Genomic DNA, 22,013 nt, shown 5'->3' on the forward strand with positions numbered 1-22,013 from the left:
CTTGCCACAGGCTATCCTGTAATGGCCCATACTCACGGGCTACAATTGTCGCCGCAACACGCGGAGGAACGTCAGCAACAGCTTTCGTCGCACCGCTGGTCCCTCTTCCGCGTGTGTACGCGGAGGGACGTGGCGACGAGCTGTCGCCGAACTGTCGCGCACACGCTCCCATGTGCTAGCGACAGCCCTAAAAAGTTGCCCGTGAGTTCACAACATAAGTCTGTCCTATCAACCTTGTATCCGGTTTTAAACTAGAATGAACCTGAGGGGGGCGGGGGGGGGGGGGGGGGGGGAGGTGTAGGAAGGGAATGTTAACTTCCCTATGTTGCCACCCATAGCTGACGGCACTACTTCCTCTGTGTTTGAAGGAGGAAGTAGAGGAGTTATGCAGACTAGCAAGTGAAACGCATTGGCAAGTTAATACCCCTCAGCCATCGCTAACCAAATTAAATTTCAATTACAAGTAGCTACGTACTCTTAGTTACCAACACTATGAACAGTCCCATCGAGCAGTTTCACCTCTTTTTGGACTTTACCAAACTAACAATCCATAATTTCAGGCAGGGCTGTGGAGTTGGTACAAAAAAAAAAAAAAAAAAAAAAGTTTATGAAACCACCGACTGACTCCAGGTACCCAAAACAGCTCTGACTCCACAGCCCTGATTTCAGGCTATAGGTGCCTATGGAATCAGTTTCTAGAGGCAACAACAGATACGATTTATCAAAGCACTGTCTTTGTTCCTTCTGGAGCCAATGCCAGGTCTCCATCTTCGGAATCTGCACATTTTGAGACAGGGAAGAAGTGAACCATAGTCACTGCGCAGTGGGACACAGCCACAGCTTCAGTGGGGAAAATGGAGCAGCAACTACAAGTCTGCAGCAAAGTCAGAAATCATCAACTGATGCCTTAAAACCAAAAGCAAAAAAGAAAACCATAAAAACCACAAAAACAGAATTTTATTGATGACAGAAAAAAAAAATTGCCTAGAAGGAGGAAACCGAAAAAAAAAAAAGAAAAAAGAAAAAAGAAAAAAAAAAAGAAAGTGAATGGAATATAGGCCAAAGTCTTATGCTGGGAATAAACGGTACGTTTTTGAGGCTCGAGTCTCCCGCCCAATTCTCTTATCTTCCATTCGTTTTTCTTAGCTTTTCCCATTGTTCCCCATGCAAAATAGAGCATGGAATCGATCGGGCGGGATTATCAATTGAACCATCTAAACGGCTCAAAATCGAGCCGTGTATTCCCAGCATTAAGAAGAGGTAAGGTCATTCCTACCTTTGGTTGGTGTGCCAATCCAGTTGAGGTAGCGTGTGAGTTTCTTGGAGATGTAAGTCTTGCCACGTGCAGGCAGCCCAACCATAACAATCATCGTGGGAGAATTTGTGAACTGGGGTACAGAGGCTGCAAAACAAAAATATGTCAAATGCATCCTTACTCATTATGTAGAAGTCATCAGTAACAGATCAGTTTTTCCCTGGTGGAAAAAAAAAAAAAAAAAAAAAAAGTGCCCTCTTCCTAAAGTGAAGATTCCTTCATTCTCCATGAAATCTTTTCAGAGAACTTCTGTATAAATGCGATCAGGCAATGTACTATAATCTAACCTCTGCACACATACCATATGAACTTGTATACTTGTACTTGAGTCAGGGCTAGTTCCCATTGGGGCGATTTTTCAGCGATTTGCTGATCACCAGCAAATAGCAAAGCAGTGCTACAAAACATCCCTATGGATACATTCACACTGCAGCGGTTACGATTTCGATTAACTGCAAACGCGCTGCATGCAGCTGTTCTATTGAACAGGAATCACAAGAGCAAATCGTGAGATTTGGGTTGCCGAATCGCAATCATGGACGCAAACGCAGTAAAGCAACCAATGTGAATCAGCGCTCAGACCTAAAATTTCTAACTCACAGCCAAGGGGAGGAGGGGCACAACCATCTCAACCTTTGCAAAACAAGCCGCAGCAGCTAGCACACTTAATAACACCACCACCTTTTCCTTGGAAAAGCACGATATAGCTTATAGCTTACTTTTGAGGCCAATAGAGGCATCCATTGCAGTGCAATCATTTACCCCTCCTGGTCCCCAAGCGCAGCCATTAACTTTTCTGGCTAGACTTTGCTGGAATTTTTTAATTGACTCCAGTAGGAGTCAACTTGTTTCAGGCAATAACAGGCTTTCAATCAGGCTGAGCACTTTTCAACCTTTTATCGCCTGAAACAGCAGGGCTGTCGCTGTACAGTAGCCCCCCTTATTTTTATGCTCATTTTAAATAGGAATCAATAAAGAGCTATGTTTTAGAACCATATATACGCACACATCTTGAAGTGCTGATCCCTTTTGCTGTTTAGACTTCCTGCCCGAGGGGTACTGAAGGGCAGTCCGATGCTGGACCTCCACTACCTTATTACATAGCATGTGTGCTGATCTACCTCCATTTGTGCTGGTCACACCACAAGCAAGCATGCAGCTAATCTCGTCAGATCTGACAATGTCAGAAACCTCTGATCTGCATGCTTGTTCAGGGTCTATGGCTAAAAAGTATTCGGCCCCGTTCACATTGCATGCGTTGCCGTCTGTTTTGGCAATGTGCGCGGGAGGCTGAAATGCACGACATCAAAAGTGCATAGACGGCACTGTCGGATGTTCACACTGCATGCGTTCCGGACCAGTTTTTTAACAAAACGCGCAGCTGACCCATTCACTTTTAGTGAATGGGATCAGCCACGCAAGGCATACAAACGCAGATGGCGTGCATTTGTACACATTGCGTTCTGATCGCACGGCTATCCGCGTTTGAGGTGAACGTGGCCTTAAGGTGGCCACTAATGATCCAATCTTTTTCATCCAATCTTACCAAATCTATGTAGTATAAGGGTAAATTGAGTGAATATACTGAATGGATACTTCAGGTAGTTACCTTATATTACATAGAAATGGTAAGATTGGATGAAAAAGATTGGATCATTAGTGGCCACCATTAGAGGCAGAGGATTAACAGGACAGCCAGGCAATGTGCATTGCCATAGTCATTTCATTTTATGCAGTCTCCATATCCCTCTTCAGTTGTCCTTAATGGAAAAACTCCAAAAACATTGCATGGTAACAATTTATCATCTGTGCAGTGCAAACTGATCAACTCAGACCTACTGTACAGATATATGCAAGTAAAGCCATCTGCTAACACCTATAGACACATACCAGCATAGAGCAGATACATGAGCGCTGGTGTACAGTGCAGACTGCTGGTAATGGAAAAAAAACTGACAGACAAGATGTCAGAGCTTCTTCAGTATGCATTACAATAATCTTTCTGAACTGTGGGGCCTTACCGTAGTTTAGCAGACATGTACAACTCTACTAATGCATGGTGCATTCAAAGAACTAAAGTACACGTTCCATAAAAATGTGTTTCACCAAGTTACAAGGACTTCTGTACAAGAATGACATTCCTGCTATATAAAGAGTTTATGGAACTGAAAAGCAAACACACCTGCCAGTGAGGTATAGCAAGGTGACATTGTACTGAGAGCACCTGTAACCACTGCCTGTAAGTTAGGTGACCATACTGCAGCAGTAGCAGTGAAGTTTGGCATTGAGTTTTGTGAGCCTATTCAGTTGTCCCAGATAGCCTCAGATTTACCGGGGCAGCCAATGGTTGGATGGTTAACAAGTTTACTATGACAAACTGACATCTCTGCACCATCTTCCCCACGCCTCTCCCTTATGGTGGCCATACATGGAACACATTTTTCATCCAATCTTACCATTTCTATGTAGTATGAGGGTAAATTAAGTGAATATACTGAAAGGATAATTTAGGCAGTTCCCTTATATTACATAGAAATGGTAAGATTGGATAAAAAAAATTGTGCCATGTATGGCCACCATAAAGCAGGCCATACACTTGTTAGATCTCTGATCTATCTGATGTGTTTAGGAACATTTTTTACTAGGAATAGATTTCAGTATGAAATTATTGAAAATCGATCTGATGGCATTTTTTGCCATCAGATTTCCATTAGGTCCAATGCAAAATGATAAGCCATCTCATCAGATCCACCTAGATTTTCCAGCATGTCAGATTGATTGAAATCGATCGGAATCGGCCCACCGATCGATTGGTCAATCGATTTGTGATCGATCAGCCGATAACCGGCTCGGCTCACAGGTGGCTCCTAGAAGATAAGGGTGTGAAACTGGTACTCCAATCTGATCTGTAGGCTGGCCTGATTATCACTCTGTTCCTACATGTACCCAGGGAGTTGAAACACCATACACAAGGATAGGATGCAAAGCAAAGGGCATTGATGAGACCGGATCTACAAGCTGTGCAAGTAAAGCTTTTAGGCTCGGTTCAGATTAGTGCAGATGCAGATCGGATCCAGTTTTAAAATGGATCAGTTTTTCTAAAACGATCAGTTTTTCAAAATGTTGAGCTTTTGTAGCACGTTTCCAGTCCATTTAAACGCATGTCAAAAAACATGTCCCTCCTTCTTGAGTGTTTCTACTGGATAAGAAGTCCCCAAAAATGACGCTGAGGGGAGGAGCAGGAAGTAGGCAATCCACTTTGGCATCCGTTGTATGTGCAAAGCTCTGTGTGTAAAGGGATATCCGTTTGTGTTGCCTTTCATTGCCTCGGTGGGGATCCGAGCTCCGGGAAATAGTGCAAAATCCGGACAGTTTTCCTGAACAGATCCAACGGATTCGTTTTTTGTGGCAAGAGTGAAGTCGGCTGCTATTTTTACCATTGTGATGTGATCCACATACAATACACACTATACTGTAGGCTAATGTGCAGGAGTGTTTGGAAATGGGCATGGAAGGGGAATGGCAAGTTTGGTCACCTGCCTGGCAGAAGTTTGGTGCCATCACAGGCCCCCACTGTAATACCAGCATTAAGAGGAAATTGGGGCACCCAATATCAGACGCTGGGGCCACCCGCAAAACCGACTCAAGCGCTCAATTTTTATCTGGCGTCGTGGGCAATAATTCCCCCTCAATGCCGGTGTTACAATAGGGGCATATGGCAGCACCTGAAATCTTTTTGGTGGGGGCAGTGATTGGCAGCAGGGGGTGGTTAAGGTTAGGCATCACAAAAGGGAGGGTTTGGTGTGAGAACAGGCTTAGCTGTAGTAAAATCTAGATATTTGGGCAGTACGGTGGCGTTTTAGTTCGTGCTCTCGCCTTGCAGCACTGGTTCTCCCCGTGTCTGCATGGGCTTCCTCCGGGCACTCTGGTTTCCTCCCACGACCCCAAAAACAAACAGATAAATCATTAGCTTCCCCCTAAAAATTGGCCCTATACTACATCACATACACTACATGATACATACATAGACATAGGACTCTGGTATCATGGTATGGATTAGATTGTGAGCTCCTCTGAGGGACAGTTAGTGACAAGACTATATAACAATAACAATAACAATAATATTTATATAGCGCTTTTCTCCCTGGGGACTCAAAGCGCTGTGACCCTGCATTATGCAGTCTCAAAGGCTAGGGAAAAGAGGTGAGTTTTTAGCCTTTTTTTAAAGCTGTCCAGAGAAGGAGCCTCTCGTACTGATTGTGGAAGTGAGTTCCATAGAGTAGGGGCTGCATAGGAAAAGGCCTGAGCACCAAATGTTAAGTGTATCCTGGGAACAACCAGCTTCATCTTGTTGGCAGAGCGGAGGGTGCGTGGAGGGGCATAAAGTTCCAATAGATCCGCTATGTATTTGGGTCCCATGTGGTGTAGAGCCTTGAATGTCAGCAGGCAGATCTTAAAATTGATTCTCCATTTTACTGGCAACCAGTGAAGAGTTTGCAGTACTGGGGTGATGTGTGAGCTGCAGGGGGCATTGGCTAGGAGTCTGGCTGCAGCATTCTGTACTAGCTGTAAGGGGCGCAGAACCTTATCTGTAGAACCGATTAACAGGGCGTTGCAGTAGTCTAGGCGGGAGGATACAAATGCGTGAACCAGGGCAGGTAGGTCTTCAGCTGGGATAAGGTGTTTGATTTTCGCTATATTTCTTAGATGGAAGAAGGAAGACTTGACGACAGCTGATACCTGCTGTCTGAGTTTTAGATTTCCATCCAGGATCACCCCAAGGTTTCGCACAGAGTCTTTATACTGTACAGTATCTCCCCCAATTGCTAGTTTGAGGTGGTGAGCGTTTTGAACTTTATCCATCATGTGTGGACCACCTACCACCAACACCTCGGTTTTGTCAGAGTTCAGCCTCAGCCAGCTGGTGTTCATCCAATTTTGTAAATCCACTAGACACGCATTTATGGATGCTGATGGGTCTTGGGTTCCAGGCTTGAAGGACAGATACAGTTGTGTGTCATCTGCATGCCAATGGTATCCTAAACCATAGTTCTGGATTATTTTGCCCAGTGGGAGCATGTAGACTGCAAAGAGTAATGGTGATAGTACAGAACCCTGTGGAACTCCATAGGTAAGTGGCACTGGATTAGAGTAGTGTGTGCCCAGACATACTTGCTGTGTCCTGCCAGATAGGAAGGTCTGAAACCAGCTAAGAACAGTACCCCTTAGGCCACAGTAATTCTTTAGTCGCTGGATTAGTATTTCATGATCCACAGTATCAAATGCTGCTGACAAGTCAAGAAGAATCAGAATTGAGCAATCACCCTTGTCCCTTGCCGTAAGTAGATCATTCATTACTCGGACTAATGCTGTTTCAGTGCTGTGCCTTTTCCTGAATCCTGACTGAAAAGTATCAAAGATGTTGTTATCTGTAAGCCTGGCTTCTAGCTGGTTGGCGACTGCTTTCTCGATAACTTTTGATAGGAATGGTAAGTTCGCCACAGGTCTGTAGTTGGTTACAGAATCAGGATCTAGTGATGGTTTCTTCAGGAGGGGTTTTATGATTGCTTTCTTTAGTTCTTCTGGGAAAAGTCCACTTTGCAAGGAGCACTGAGTGTTTTGTGAAGTGCTGGCCTGAACAGCGCTGGGCACTGCATTAAGGATCCAGTTGGGCCAGGATCCAGGTCGCAGGTAGTGGGGCGGAGACTTTGAATGAGAATTCCAAAATCTTCTACACTCAGAGTGTCAAAGACTTGCCATGGTGGTACGGTAGTAGGCATATGCAACGTCCAGTGGTCAATTGATGTTGTTGGTGTAATGCTGGCACGGATGGTAGACACCTTGTTTGTATACTCTGTACAGCGCTGCGGAAGATGTCGGTGCTATAAATAAATAATAATACTACTAATACCTATATTTTGCTAGTCATTTTCACTGTAATAGTAGAATATCAGTAAATTTACAGATACTCTCGGTTTTCTGGGCACCCAAATTCCCGGCGCCCTTTTTGCATGTATGCCCGGGTGTTCCCAGACCACTTCACGTGCCACAAAAAGTATTGCCCAGGAAGGATGTACTTTGCGTGAAGCTGGGTTATGCAAAGGATGGGTTGAAGATATACACCAGCTTATTAGAGATCAGATGTCAAAGATGCTAAATCTTCTGGCTTGCATGTAAATTATGAAAAAGACAATGCACTTCCTGCCGATTTTGATTGATCAATAAAAAGCTGTATACAATTTGTCTGAAATCTGCATAAAAGCTAGAATTCTTCTGATTACCTCTAATATATAGGATACAACTCAGTCTGCACGATAACTGAGGCTTTTTCAGTATTGTTCATGTGACATGAACCTGCCCAGCTGAAGTATTAAGTGGACCTGAACTCTTGCACAGGACAGAAGGAAAACAGAGAAATGCACCCTGAATGTACTTCGAGAGTTTAGCCCGTTTAATTCCCCCTCATTTGTGTCTAATCACAGTGCAATTTGATCCTCCTGTGTCACATGACCGCCAATGGCAGATAAGCTCATTTGAAAACACAGGCTATAAACAATTTGCCTACTTCCATGAATCAGGAATAGAACCAGCACAGATTTTAGGATTTGTATCAGTTGTAACAAAGAAAGGTTTTTGTTTAAAGGTTATTATGCCGTTGCTTATCTTTTAGAGCAGAGAGGAAGTTCTGAGTTCAGGTCCACTTTAAAAAGGGAACCAGGTGTGAGAGACATATTGAGGACGGCATACTGTTGTAAGGAAAAAGTATGAACCCTTTGGAATTATCTGGATTTCTGCACAAATTGGTCATAAAATGTGATTTGATCTTCATCTAAGTCACAATAGACAGTCTGCTTAACCTCCTTGCCGGTTATCCCGAGCTCAGCTCGGGATAACCTGCGCAGGATGATATCTCAGGCCCCGCTGGGCCGATTTGCATAATTTTTTTTTTTGTTACAAGCAGCTAGCACTTTGCTAGCTGCTTGCAACTTCCGCTCGCCGCCGATCCGCCACAATCCGCCGCGCCGAGTCGCTCCCCCCCCGGCCCAGAGCCCTGCGCTGCCTGGCCAATCAGTGCCAGGCAGCGCTGAGGGGCGGATCGGGATTCCCTATGACATCCCGACGTCGATGACATCATCCCGCCCCGTCGCCATGGCGACCGGGGAAGCCCTGCAGGAAATCCCGTTCTCAACGGGATTTCCTGCATACTCTGATCGCCGAAGGCGATCGGAGTGGGTGGGGGGATGCCGCCGCTCAGCGGCTATCATGTAGCGAGCCCTGGGCTCGCTACATGATAAAAAAAAAAAAAAAAAAAAAAAAAAAAGTGCGGCGCTGCCTCCTTGCCGGATTTTTTAGACCTGCAAGGAGGTTAAACTAATGTCACACAATTAAAGCTTGGTGAAATTTGCCTTCTTAAAAACAGAAGGAAATTTGCAATAATTCAGCTATAAGTGAACATTTGTGGTTACCCACAATGCACTACTACTGAATATGCAAAATTATCCCTTTTCGCCCTGTAAGCAAGGCTAGCATCCTGAACCGCTGGTGTATAGCAAGCCTATAGCTTTAAATACTACACAGCCACATCAACCCCACATGTAAACAGCCTGTTTCGGGCTTTTGGCCCTCATCAGTACATGGCAGGTATTGATGTGGCTGTATGGGATAGGGCTAACTAATGGTTTCCATGTTTTTATTGAACACACCATGTAAAACATTCACAGGATAGCCAGGCAATTTATTTCCTTTTAAACCACGCAAACAGATTTTCCTCTATATATGTCTCTTTTTTAGGTGTGGTTCTTATACACAAAAACTATAGTTGCTGAGTCAACACATCGGAATGCTGCCAAATGATTTGAGTTGGGAGCCGGGCTTTAAAGTTAGCAGTAGCTAGAGGAGAATCTGGTGACCTGAAACATACAAGTCTGAATGTTATAGCAGCTAAACACAACACAGGAAGCATGCAACGCAGCTGCTAGTACATGTGTGCCCACCCACTAAAATAGGTTAGAGGTTACACCGAGATTTTAAGCGTTTCCCACTTTGCTTGGAGCTTTTAGCACATCTGCAAAACAGAAGTTTGCCTTCAGGTATTTGCGATTTCAGGTTGGAGTAAGCTTTGAGGTGTTCTACAATGCATCACTACTGAATATGCAAATCATCTCTATTGTAGTTATAAAGTGCCGGTCCCTGAAAAGCTAAACACCTCAGAACCTCTGGAATGTAATGATGTGCCAGTTTATTACAGATGTTAGCACTTGATTACACAAAGCTTTTCATACATGATAACCAGAAGCTGCACATAAACAGGGGTGGTCAATAAATTGCAAATACCGGTAATTCTCAGCTGATAAAAGCTGGGGGAAAAAATAATAATAATAATAATAATAATAATTCGATCAACATAGGATCTGTTCACCTCCATTACAAGTAGTTTTACTTTTCACGAGTTTGGGAGACTGAGGTTCACTCTACTTCCATAATTTACTGCAAGAATAATTTACATTGCATGATATAAAGGATTATTGCAAGCTAAAAATGCAATTTCTTTAGGCTACATTCACAATGTGGAGTTGTGTTGCAAATCCAGTCTGGTCAGAAACTTCTTATTGACTTTCCACCAAAGTCATCGCCAAAGGTTTTGGGTAATAAAACCCGGTGTGTAAAATCTCATGTTTTCAGACTGGCGATGTACAAAAGTCCTGAACTTATAAGCTACTTAATATAAAAACTAAAAAGAAAACTTTTGAAAAGCTACTGAGCTGTCACTTGACTCATTCTCCAACCTATGAGGACTTGCCAGAGAGGAATTGGGACCCTCAGAAGTCAGTGAAGGACTGAAAATGTACAGAAGTGCTATGTTGCCATGAGGGTAGGGGGGGCCCGATTGAGAGGTGCACGAGGAGTGTCACACTGTGGGAGGGGTGAGAACAAAGCAGTTGGGCGAGATGATCAGCTGGGCGGATCACTCGCCACTTTGTACACATTACATTAAAGCAGCAGAGATGGTAGCCATTGGTTGCCTCAGCATTGTTTCATCTGGCATGTGTACGTAGCTCAATTCCCTGTTCACAGTGCTCCACTGCATTGCAGAATAATGCCACATGTCAACTCACTTCCCATACAAAATTTTATGGGGCTGTTCATAGTGCTGCATCGTAATGGATCAAGTTATTCTAACTTGCTGCATGCAAGCTTTGCATTAAAGTCTATGTCCAGTCTCCATTTCAGTTCACACTTATAACTTGTAAGTTATGCAACAGACCACTGTGAAACCAGCCTGAAGCCTGGGACCCACTAGAGCAGAGTGATTTTGGAGCTCCGACAACTCGCTGTCAAAATTGTTTGTTTTGCTAATTCAAGTCTATATAGTGTTGAGCTCGCCAGAGTGATTGCAATTAGGGCTAATCGCACGACATGCAGCATTTTGTGAGTGTCTGGGCTTAACATCTGGATCGCTGGAAAACAACTCGACAAAGAACAAATATTGCACTTTTCTCCTGGCGGACTCAAAGTGCCAGGAGTTCCTGCCACTGGGTGCGCTCAGTAGGCAGCAGCAAGTTTACAGAGTCTTGCCCAAGGTCTACTTACTGACCATGTGCTGGCTTGCTTAACAGGAGGAACGGAGATTCGATCCCTGGTTTCCAGTGTCAGAGCCCTTAAAGTGGACCTAAACCCAGGACCTCTCTCTGCTCTAAAAAGATAAACAACTTCATAATATCCTTTAGAAAGGTTTTTCTGTAAACAGCAGCATCTCTGTGGAAAAATGTGAGCAGCAACAGTTACTGCCTGGTTTCATGGAAGCGCATACAGTGTTAACCTCCAGTGTTTACTAGGGATGATCAATGAGATACAAAAATTCTTCCAAAATTATGCAAGTACCGGTATGTGCAGCTTGGGGGAAAAAAAAAAAAAAAAAGCCAATCAATGTAAACCTGGGTTTCAATTTGATTGGTCCATTTTTTAAACTGCATACATTTACAATTCTGTGATCATCCCTAGTGTTTACATATAGCCTGTCACTACAGCACAGATCACAGATGTGTCATCTCAAATTCCAGTGATTACTAGCAGAATAGGGAGAATTATGCTGGGAATAGACGGTACGTTTTCACGGCTCGATTCTGCCGCTCGATCGATTCCCCACTCGATTCTGTGGGCGATACCATCTTCTGCACTCGTTTTCCTTATCTTTTTCCATTGTCCCCCATGCGGTATTGAGCGCAGAATCGATCGGGAAGGTGATCGGACACGTTGAAAAATATCGAGCCATCTAAATGGCTCAATCGAGCGGCAAAAACGTACCATCTATTCCCAGCATTAGACAGGCTGTTATCTCTAACTACAAACAGGGTTTTTCTGTGTTTACCTTCTCTCCTGTGCACAAGTTTCCACTACAGGCTTTATGTGTGAGAATTTACAAGTTACTTTCCACACACACACACACACACACACACAAAACCATAATTAAAATGTCTAGCGTATGCCTATTACAAAAAAACAAACACACAAATACGCTAACAAAGACTCAGAAACTAGGCCTGAAAGTGATCCTGTATGGGGAGGTTACCATGTTTCCTTTGAAACAATTCCAAGTGCCTGACTGTCCTTTTTAGCTTCAATAGTGTTCGTGTAGCTGCATCACAAGCATGAGTAATGAGTGATGAGTGATTAAATTAAAAAAAAAACAAAAAAAAACAAACAAAAAAAAAAAAAAAACACGACTATATGAACTGAAGGGAAAGTACAAAATGTTCTGTCTATTCTATAAGAAAACAACGTGACCTTGAAATATGCAAGAAAAGTGAGTTCAGCAAAAACAGCAGCACATCAGACTGACTTATCAGTTCATTTCCACAGATCAGAGTCACGTGTCCCAGCATGAGGCGGAATGTACACAGCAACACGAGAAAATTGGAATTCAAATTTGTGCGTTTATGTTGTACCTGCTGGTTTGATTCGCAAGTAAATATTTACACTGTGGTAAATGTAAATAAAAGTTTCTAAAAAAATGGTCCGAACAATGTACAAAAAGTCACAGCAAACAAACTACCAATGATCGCAAAAACAGCGACAGTCTTTATAGTGGGGTCTGCACACCAATATTGCAAATGACCAACTCTAATGCTGGGAATACACCACAGGTTTTTTTCGGCAGATAGAGGGCTCGATCGACAATTTCCAATAGGTCTGAAAAAGGAAAAAACACCCACACCACATCCCCAGTGTATTCCCAGCATTACAGACACTGTGCACACAAGTGGAAGTGACATTATGCACGACACGGGCGCATTCTGTAGAATAATGCAGGGCTGTGGAGTCTGCATAATTTTGGGTACCTGGAGTCGGAGTTTTCATTAACAGGAGTCAAATGATTTTTGTACGGACTCTACAGCCCTGAAACAAAATGTCAAGACAATATTCATATTGCGTTTTTCTCTTGGCGGACTCGAAGTGCTTCAGGGCTGCAGCCAATTAGAGCGCGCTCCACAGGCGACCAGAATCATTAGGGAGACTTGCCCAAAAACTCTTTACCGTTTTCCGAACTTCAGCCAGAATTCGAGCCCTTGCCAAAATCTCAAAGTCTACATCAAAGGCAGCAGCCCAGTACGCCAACCAGTTCTCAGCATGGCCTTTATTTTTTTATAAAGACATTCCCTGAAAGAGATTTATACAAAGATGCTTGCCAGCCTTCCTGCACATTTTTTTTTGGACGGAGCAACCGCCATTCAATAAGCATTTTTAAAAATAAAGAAAACCCTGAGAACCCCCCCCCCCCCCAACCCATGAGTAGATGGGCTAGTCTAAAATCTGTTGTCAGACTTCTACTACCTACTGTAAGTGACAGCAACATAGGAGAAGAGTAATTTATGGCTCATTTTACTCTGGAAGCTACAGACTTATTTGTATATGTTTACATGTATTTTAAATTCTAAAATTTTCACGACAGGTCTGCACCAGCAATACTGAACTTTGCATAGTGTGACATTGCACTGACTTTCTGCGCTACAATGCGTCCGTTACATCGCACCACTCCATTGAATGTAGCCTAATCAGAGCAGAAGCAAAGTCCATTTTTAATAAAAAGAAAACATGAGGCCCCCTTTCCACTGAAAGAGAACCTCCTACATCAGCATCACAAACTTGTGTTTCAACCCAACTATTGCACACTATACGGTTGCATCCATTTTCTAATGGGGAAAAAAAATAAAAATTGACCAACAGTAGATACAGGTAAAATGCTGCATGCAGTGAGTTTGCCCAAAAGTTGAACACCAGTGGAAAGTCCAGGTTAATTAGTAGACAGGCAAATCGCATGCCATCTAAAAATCTGATTGAAAGGCAGTCAGTGGAGAAGGGTTTAAACTGTCCCCCAATTAACCTAAGCCCTACCTATTAAAAATAACCTAATACTGCAATTCCAACACACTTCAAATCACTGAAACCAGATCATTGGCTGCTCAGATTGGAGGAAAAAGGACGACAAATGTGCAGATCCATCACCCACATCTATTTTCCTAAACAAACCATCTCTTTAGATCTCTCTCGTATGTATGTATGTATGTATGTATGTATGTATGTATGTATGTATGTATGTATGTATGTATGTATGTATGTATGTATGTATGTATGCATGTGTGTGCGTGTAAGTAAATCAAGCGGCACGTACAAAAGAAGGTGGGGGCAGCACTACACGTGCATTGCCTCATGTCACCCAGCACGTATTCACGCTTAATGCTAAGTAAACGATGTTCTGCAAGATCCAGTTCAAAATCCTAAAGCTGTGAGCAGATGCCAGATACGTCTGGCACAAGCATCTGTAAATCTCCAGTCTGAACACAGACAGGCAGTCCCTGGTGCTTGGCTCAGGCAGCATGTACTGCTCAATGAAAAAAAAAAAACTGAAGAGGAAGGAGGCAATAAAATAAGCATGCCATTACTTTTCTAGGAAGCAGGGTCAGGTGCATACAAATGGCCCATCAGGGGAAAAAAAAAACAAAAAAACAAAAAAAACACACACACACACACACACACACACACTCTCTCTCTCTCTCTCTGATTGTTGCTGGAGTTTAAAGAAAACCCAAGGCAACTGGAATGAGTTCATTTACTTACTGGACGCTACTTTCAGGCCCCAGCAGTATAACAGGTCCTTCGCTGTGCTTCCAATCCACTCTAGTGTGCCGATATCCCCTCCAAAAGAATTGGTTACTGCACCTAGCTGGAAGCATTCTGCATATGCGGTCCCCACCGAAGATCCTTGACCAGAACTCTGGGCACAGCCACTGTGCATGCGCAGTTTCATCCATGCCTCCTCAATTATTCTGCTCTTGCACACCTCATCTTGCAAATATTATCTGATGGGGAGTTCAGCTCAATAGAATAGACTGTGTAGGTATGGCTCTCATACTACATGGAAGGGGGTAAAATTGGTCTGATCTTTCATTTTCCAAAGACTTATCGGATGTGTGTATGCACCTTAAGTTTCTGTCAATTTGTATTAGTCCAAGTTAAAGTTGCATATAAAATTTACATGTAATTTGAATGTTAGGAGAAAAGTTATTTTGATTCTCATTGATCATCCCGATCTGAGACTCCTATTCCAATTCTTACCACACAGACACAGGCAGTTGAAGGCAGTAAATTGCTTGTGTGTCAGCTGCTCCCGTTCACCGCCCAGGGGCTTGCTAGCACTCGCCATTGATTGTACACAGCCTCCACATGGAGTGTCAGCTGAGAATGGCTACAGGCTGAACTGCCCAACAAGCGAGCAATTCAGCCCCTCCTGGAACACCCCCTTCCCCTTCAAAAACAAAAAGCCTGAGGGAAATGGCTGGACATTTTTAAAGGATGACTGAAGTGAGAGTAATGTGGAGGCTGCCATTTATTTCCTTAGTATTTATTAACTTAGTTGAAAGAAGATAATCGACAAGAGGCGATCGCAACCATCATGCCGGATCCCACTGTGCTGAATCCATGCCAATTACCGTGATCGTTCAAAGTCTTGTTCGCGCCCATCGTGTTCCCACTGTATGCCATTGCGGAAGATGGATCGGGGAATGCTCGTTTCTTCTGTTGCCACGGATCCCCTGATCCATCTGCCAGTGTCTACGTACCTATAGGGCTTGTTCACACTAAGAGTTCGCCCTTTATAAAAAAAAAAAAAAAAAAAAAACTAACGCACTTTTCTAAGCGCAAAGAAAATAGCTTTTAAAAGTGCTAACAAGATTGCTTGCACTAGGGATTTGTAATGTGAACAAGGCCTAAGAGTGGATGGATGGTGATGCGCATGATCTATTAGGGCCCAAATCACACTTAGTAATGCAAAACGCCGGCGATTTTTGCGGGAGTGATTTTTCCGAACAATTTCACATGAGAAAAAACAAAACCAAAACTGGACAGTGCAGAGATTTCTCTGCGATCGCGTTTAGCGCTTCTATACCACTGAAACGCGATCACCGGGAAATCGCCTGAAAATGGTGCAGGCTACGCGTTTGCGTTGTGATTTTGGGCGATTTACGCAAATCGCCCAAGAACGGGCCCATAAACTTATTACACTAGAATATTCAAAAGCACTAGCGTTTGAGCGTTTTTCAGAAATCCCTGGCAAAACGCTCAAGTGTGAATGGGGCCTTATAACTGATTTAATGTGCAGAGGAGCAAAGCATTAAGATCATGGAGATTATTATTTTCTGTTACACCTAGTATGTATACAGACCTGACACTCTTGCCAGGCAAGGCCTACAAAATTTCATCTACTTTCCTCAGTCTCAATACTATACCAGTCAAACACCCCATACAAATAAAAGCTACACAAATGGGAACTAGTACATTGGCTAAGCTAGGTACACATGCTCATATACAGTCACCCGAGGGATCAGGATGTGATCGCAATGTGCGGTTATGCAAAGTGTGAAACATGCACAGGCGTATGACACTTGCTGGCACACTCCACTGAAAAACTGTAAAAAAAAAAAACAAAAAAAAACAAACAAAGCAAAACAAAAACTGACAGAGGTCTAGCACATATATTAACAGCAAGGTTTCCCATCCCTGTTCTTCTAAAGACCATACCAACAGTGCAATGAACGCTTGTACACAGATGCCAAGTCACAAAGATAGGTGACAAATTTGCTGACCGACAAACGATTTTCAGCAGATTTGAAAGTATTAAAAACTACTGCTAGACACTGAATAATCTTGTGATTAAAGTGGACCTGAACTCAGAACTTCCTCTCCCTGCTATAAAAGGATAAGCACATGAACAATTGATACAAGATAGTTAACTCCTTGAGGGCTGGTTCACACTTTAGCGCTTTTCAGCGGTTTGCTTTTTTGGGATCATTCTCTTGCGATTTCCAGAAACTCACTGCGTGCAGCACTTTGGTGGCAATTGCGTGGCGATTCTTGTTCTGTTGAACAGTAATCAAAATGCAAATCGCGGTGCTAAGGGCCACTTTAAAAAAAGTGCAGTGCAGGTGTCAGGATGGAGAGCAGAGAATAGAAGACACCAACATGCATCACATTCTTTAAAGAGGTGGCCATTAACAATGCAATCACATCGCTTACTGATCAGCAATAGTTCAGAACTTCAGAGCCGTTTGTTCAAAGCGCTACCATAATAGTGTCATTTTAGAAGCAGTTTTCCTGCTCCAATAAAATACATTAGAACACAAACACTCACAAAATGCTGTACGTCCTGTGATTGCAATTAGCTCTATTCGCAATCGCTCTAGCGCGTTCACCACCATTCACTTTCATTGGCAAAGGGTGTTTGAAATTGCTGGAGGAGATTGTCAGCGATCCAAAAACGCTCACAAAAGCGCATTACTCCGGCCCAGCCTGATCAGCAGCAGGTTTTGGCACATTTATAAGTGCCCACTAATGATACAGTCTTACCTAATCTACGTAACAGAAGGGTAAACCACTTTGAATGGACACTTCAGGTAGTTTCTCATATTACATAATAATAATAATAATCCGAACATTTGTATAGCGCTTTTCTCCTTTCGGACTCAAAGCGCTCAAGAGCTGCAGCCACTGGGACGCGCTCAGGAGGCCACCATACAGTGTTAGGGAGTCTTGCCTTGAACTCCTTACTGAATAGGTACTTGACCTAGCCAGGATTTGAACCCCGGTCTCCCATGTCAAAGGCAGAGCCCTTAACCAGTACTCTATCCAGCCACTGCATAGAAGTGGTAAGATTGTATCAGTTGGATTGATTGCCACAGCAGATGAAACATTCACCCATGGGAACAAAGAATTGGATGAAAAGCAATCACACACACACAGACACCAATTTGAAATTCCCACTTTGTTGGATACCCATCAATTTCCCAAATGGTTGCCACAGATCTACCCATGCATACGGGGCCATAACAGGATAACAAAAGCCTGGACTGTAGGGCATTCAAAAACCCATTGTAGCAAGGTGGTGTGAACTCCAATATTCTCAAGCAATTTCTGTGGACATTCCAAGGACAATCTACAAAAAAGCTGCCTGTAACTGGATATCCTGGAAAGCTAGCCACTGTACCAAGCCTTTCTCTGCATGTAGGTGAATGGGAGGTCACATTGCCACAGCTGAATGTCCCCACTCCTTCCCCCCCAAACTGGAGAGCAGCTTTTGCAGCACTCACATCCCCTCCTCTGATGCAGCCTGTCGCTCTGCTGGGGGATCCATATCTTCTGCAGCCGCGTCTGTGTCAGTTCCCGGAGCCTGTCAGCCATCTGCTTGTGCAGTGCGGGCTCAGTGCCTGCTGTGTGATTGTGCATGGCCAGAGCCAGCCAGGGGGTCACTTATCAGCCCTGGTGTCACCTGACACAGCCCGTGTTCCGTCTATGGGTCAGCGCGTGGGAGCAGCTTCACCCCAGCTGTAGCTCCAGCGATCTGCCCCCATTCTCCTCCTCCTGAACCAGAAACTCCGCCAGAATGGGAGGGACAAGTCCCCAAACGAGAGGAAGCCAAGCAAAATAAAGAGCGCCTGCAAAGGTCTCTCCTCTCACAGCAAGCTTCACACACGCGTCGCTCAGGACTCCAAGTGCTAGCTTCTCAGGGCAGCCGTACACAGGCAGGCGAAAAGGATAGGTTACAATAGAGACTTGAAGAAAAAAAAAAAAAAAAAACTTTATAGCCTGCAAGTTTAAACTGGTTTACATCCAGCTAAACTGTAGGGCACAGAGTGTACAGTGGGGTTTAATTTCATAGCTCCCAAATGTCCCTCTTTTGGAGAGACAGGCCCTCCTTGGGAACCCAATCCTCCTGTCCCTCTTTCAGGACGGATGTACAGATGTATTTTCTACAACAACAACAAAAAAAATCCCATCCTTTGAGTGAACCTAAACAATGATGGAACAAACACACACTTACCCTGCGCTGTCACCAAGTGTCCCTCCAGTGCCCCACAGCGCCCCTCTTCCAGCTGGTGAGTCCACGGGCCACTGCATGCGCGGCCACACATGTCCTCGATCACGTTCACGCATGCACAGGCCAGATTTTTTTTTTTTGTACTGCGCAGAGCACTCACATCCACAGGAGCGCGATCAGCAGGCGCACGGACCAAGGCCGTGCATCAAAATGAAAGTAAGGCGCTGCGGGGGACCAGAGGATCGCTTTGTCATTGTGTACAGGGCAGTTGCAGGGGGTTGCAGGGGGCTGGTAGAAGCCCCAGGTAAGTAAGTTAATTTTTTTTTTCAGTTTAGGTTCACTTTAAAATTAATAGAATTCATATTTTCAAATGTTAAGTCTCTGGCTTGAAGCACCACCTGCAACCCCTTTCTATCACCACAATAACTGTTCTGTCCAATCAGTAAGGTCGGCTGATTTTGGATTTGGCGGGGGGGGGGGGAAATTCCATTGATACTATCTACTGTGGTTTGCAAAAGTATTCGGCCCCCTTGACATTTTCCACATTTTGTCATATTACTGCCACAAACATGAATCAATTTTATTGGACTTCCACATGAAAGACCAATACATAGTGGTGTACACGTGAGAAATATAACAAAATCATACAGGATTCCAAATAAATAACTGCACAGTGAGGCGTGCATAATTATTCAGCCCCCTTTGGTCTGAGTGCAGTCAGTTGCCCATAGACATTTCCTGATGAGTGCTAATGACTAAATAGAGTGCAACTGTGTGTAATCTAATGTCATTACAAATACAGCTGCTCTGTGACAGCCTCAGGAGGTTGTCTAAGAGAATATTGGGAGCAACACCACCATGAAGTCCAAAGAACACACCAGACAGGTCAGGGATAAAGTTATAGAGAAATTCAGGCTTAGGCTACAAAAAGATTTCCAAAGCCTTGAACATCCCACAGAGCACTGTTCAAGCGATCATTCAGAAATATGGCACAACTGTAAACCTAGAAGACAAGACCGTCCACCTAAACTCACAGGCCGAACAAGGAGTGCACTGATCAGAAATGCAGTCAAGAGGCCCATGGTGACTCTGGACGAGCTGCAGAGATCTACAGCTCAGGTGGGGAAATCTGTCCATAGGACAACTATTAGTTGTGCACTGCACAAAGATGGCCTTTATGGAAGAGTGGCAAGAAAGCCATTGTTAACAGAAAAGCAAAAGTCCTGTTTGCAGTTTGCCACAAGCCATGTGGGGGACACGGCAAACACATGGAAGAAGGTGCTCTGGTCAGATGAGACCAAAATGGAACTTTTTGGCCAAAATGCAAACCGCTGTGTGTGGCGGAAAACTAACACTGCAAATCACTCTAAACACACCATCCCCACTGTCAAATGGTGGTGGCAGCATCATGCTCTGGGAGTGCTTCTCTACAGCAGGGACAGGGAAGCTGGTCAGAGTTGATGGGAAGATGGATGGAGCCAAATACAGGGCAATCTTAGAAGAAAACCTCTTGGAGTCTGTAAAAGACTTGAGACTGGGGCGGAGGTTTACCTTCCAGCAGGACGACGACCCTAAACATAAAGCCAGGACAACAATGGAATGGTTTAAAACAAAACATATCCATGTGTTAGAATGGCCCAGTCAAAGTCCAGATCTAAATCCAATCGAGAATCAAGGATTTCAGTCAAATCAAAGATAGCTTTATTGGCATGACCAAGATTCATTACAGGTATTGCCAAAGCAAGGGGAAATAGGGGATATGGGAGGGGGACAATGGCTAAGCAGTCTGTGGACTTTTTTTTAGTTTTACAGTTCCGTTATGCTCCTCAGCCTGTGGCATGCTGTGACATAGTGTGCAGCGATTGTCACTGTGGAGTCCTCTTCTCCCAGTAGGATATATGCTTTTCTCACCTTCTAGTGTGAGAAAGTCTGGGAATAGTTCCAGCAATTTCTTAAAGCGGTATCATCACCATAAAAATCAAATTTCAACAGCAACTGGTCTGAGTGTATTAAGTGATAAAGATGCTAATCCTGCATTCAAAACTTTTTCTGCTGTTATGATTTGGAGTTATCACATACTTAAGGAGCACTGGCCCTTTAGTAGTCGTGCCAAAGAATTGCATGCTGGGGGTTCTTTTTATCTATAATATATTCCTCTTCTTCCCTTTATTTCCCTGCCAGCTGCTTATCTGAAACCTAATCCCCTACTCACTTGTGTTTACAAGCAAGGCTGAGGCGACTCAGCGATTGGAGGAGACAAGAAAAAAAAAGGTAAAGGGCAGAAATGACATCACGGGTTAGCCTTAACTGTGGGCAAAAGACATGGCCCCCACCAGGAACAGAATTCTCATTTACTATATAACATTCACTGAAATCAAAACATGGACAGTATAATACATGTGTTATGTAAGTAGATCAAGTATTTATCTACTTATATATGTGTTTTTCCCTGGCATAGTATGGCTGATCCTACTGCTTTAAAGTAAGTGTCCCTGGTTGCAGTATATTTGGGGCAGTGCAATAGGAAGTGGCTTTCATCCTTAAGGGTCTTCTGCTCACAGTGTTGGCATAGTCTCTCCTCCCTGGGTTTGTACATCTGTTTGTGTCTCCCAGACTATTTCAAGGTTATGAGCACTCAATCTGTAGACACTCAGGATTTTCCTCTCTTGAGAGTTTTGCGGCTTTTCCAGGTATGGGGCAATTTTATATTCTCTTTGTAGAGACTGGTACATGGTTAGCTTCTGTGACTGTTTTATTTCACTCTAGGGGCCTGATTCACAAAGCGGTGCAAACACTTTGCACGCCTGTGAAAAGCCCTTTATCGCGCCTAAACTTAGTTTAGGCGTGATCTGAAGGAATTCGCGCGAACTCCCGCACACAAAGTTTTGCGCGCGTAGCACAGTGCGCTACGCGCGCAGCGTGCTTCGCGCGAAGTGCCCATTAAGCCCTATGGGACTTTGCGCGCGGGAGCTTCGCGCGAGTTAGAGCACAAAACGGTGATAACTTTGCTAGTGCAAAGGTTATCACGCCTAAAGTCTTTTAGGCGTGATAACTGAGTTATCACCGCTTTGTGAATCAGGCCCTAGATGTGCAAAGTCTCTAGATGTGCAAAGCTGGTAGAGGAGAAAGAAAGAAAAAAAAAACAAAAAACAAACAAACAAAACCACCACACTCAGAGCAGCCAACAGAAAGCACAAGTGAAGATGGCTGCCGGGGCTAGAGGAAGCCCCAGGTAAGCAAGTTGTATTTTTTTTGGCAGTGGCCGCCAACAGGCTCAGTTGGCAAAACGAAACAGCCACGGCGGGGGACCGGATGATAGAGTAACGATGC

The 22,013-nt window shown here is 43.9% G+C and overlaps 1 protein-coding gene across 3 annotated transcripts in view; it reads right to left on the bottom strand.

Moving 5' to 3' along the window:
* PFKFB1 (6-phosphofructo-2-kinase/fructose-2,6-biphosphatase 1) overlaps positions 1 to 22,013 on the bottom strand; it is a 103,032-nt gene that overhangs the window by 29,521 nt on the left and 51,498 nt on the right. For 2 of the 3 annotated variants that reach the window (XM_068248331.1, XM_068248332.1), the window contains exon 2: positions 1,277 to 1,402. In XM_068248331.1, the coding sequence (XP_068104432.1) occupies positions 1,277 to 1,402 (126 nt within the window). Of the gene's footprint in view, positions 1 to 1,276; positions 1,403 to 17,955; positions 18,218 to 22,013 lie in introns of those variants that run through there. The other variant, XM_068248329.1, reaches the window with a different exon arrangement.

Source organism: Hyperolius riggenbachi, chromosome 8, assembly GCF_040937935.1.
Source record: "Hyperolius riggenbachi isolate aHypRig1 chromosome 8, aHypRig1.pri, whole genome shotgun sequence".
NCBI classification, from domain to species: domain Eukaryota; kingdom Metazoa; phylum Chordata; class Amphibia; order Anura; family Hyperoliidae; genus Hyperolius; species Hyperolius riggenbachi.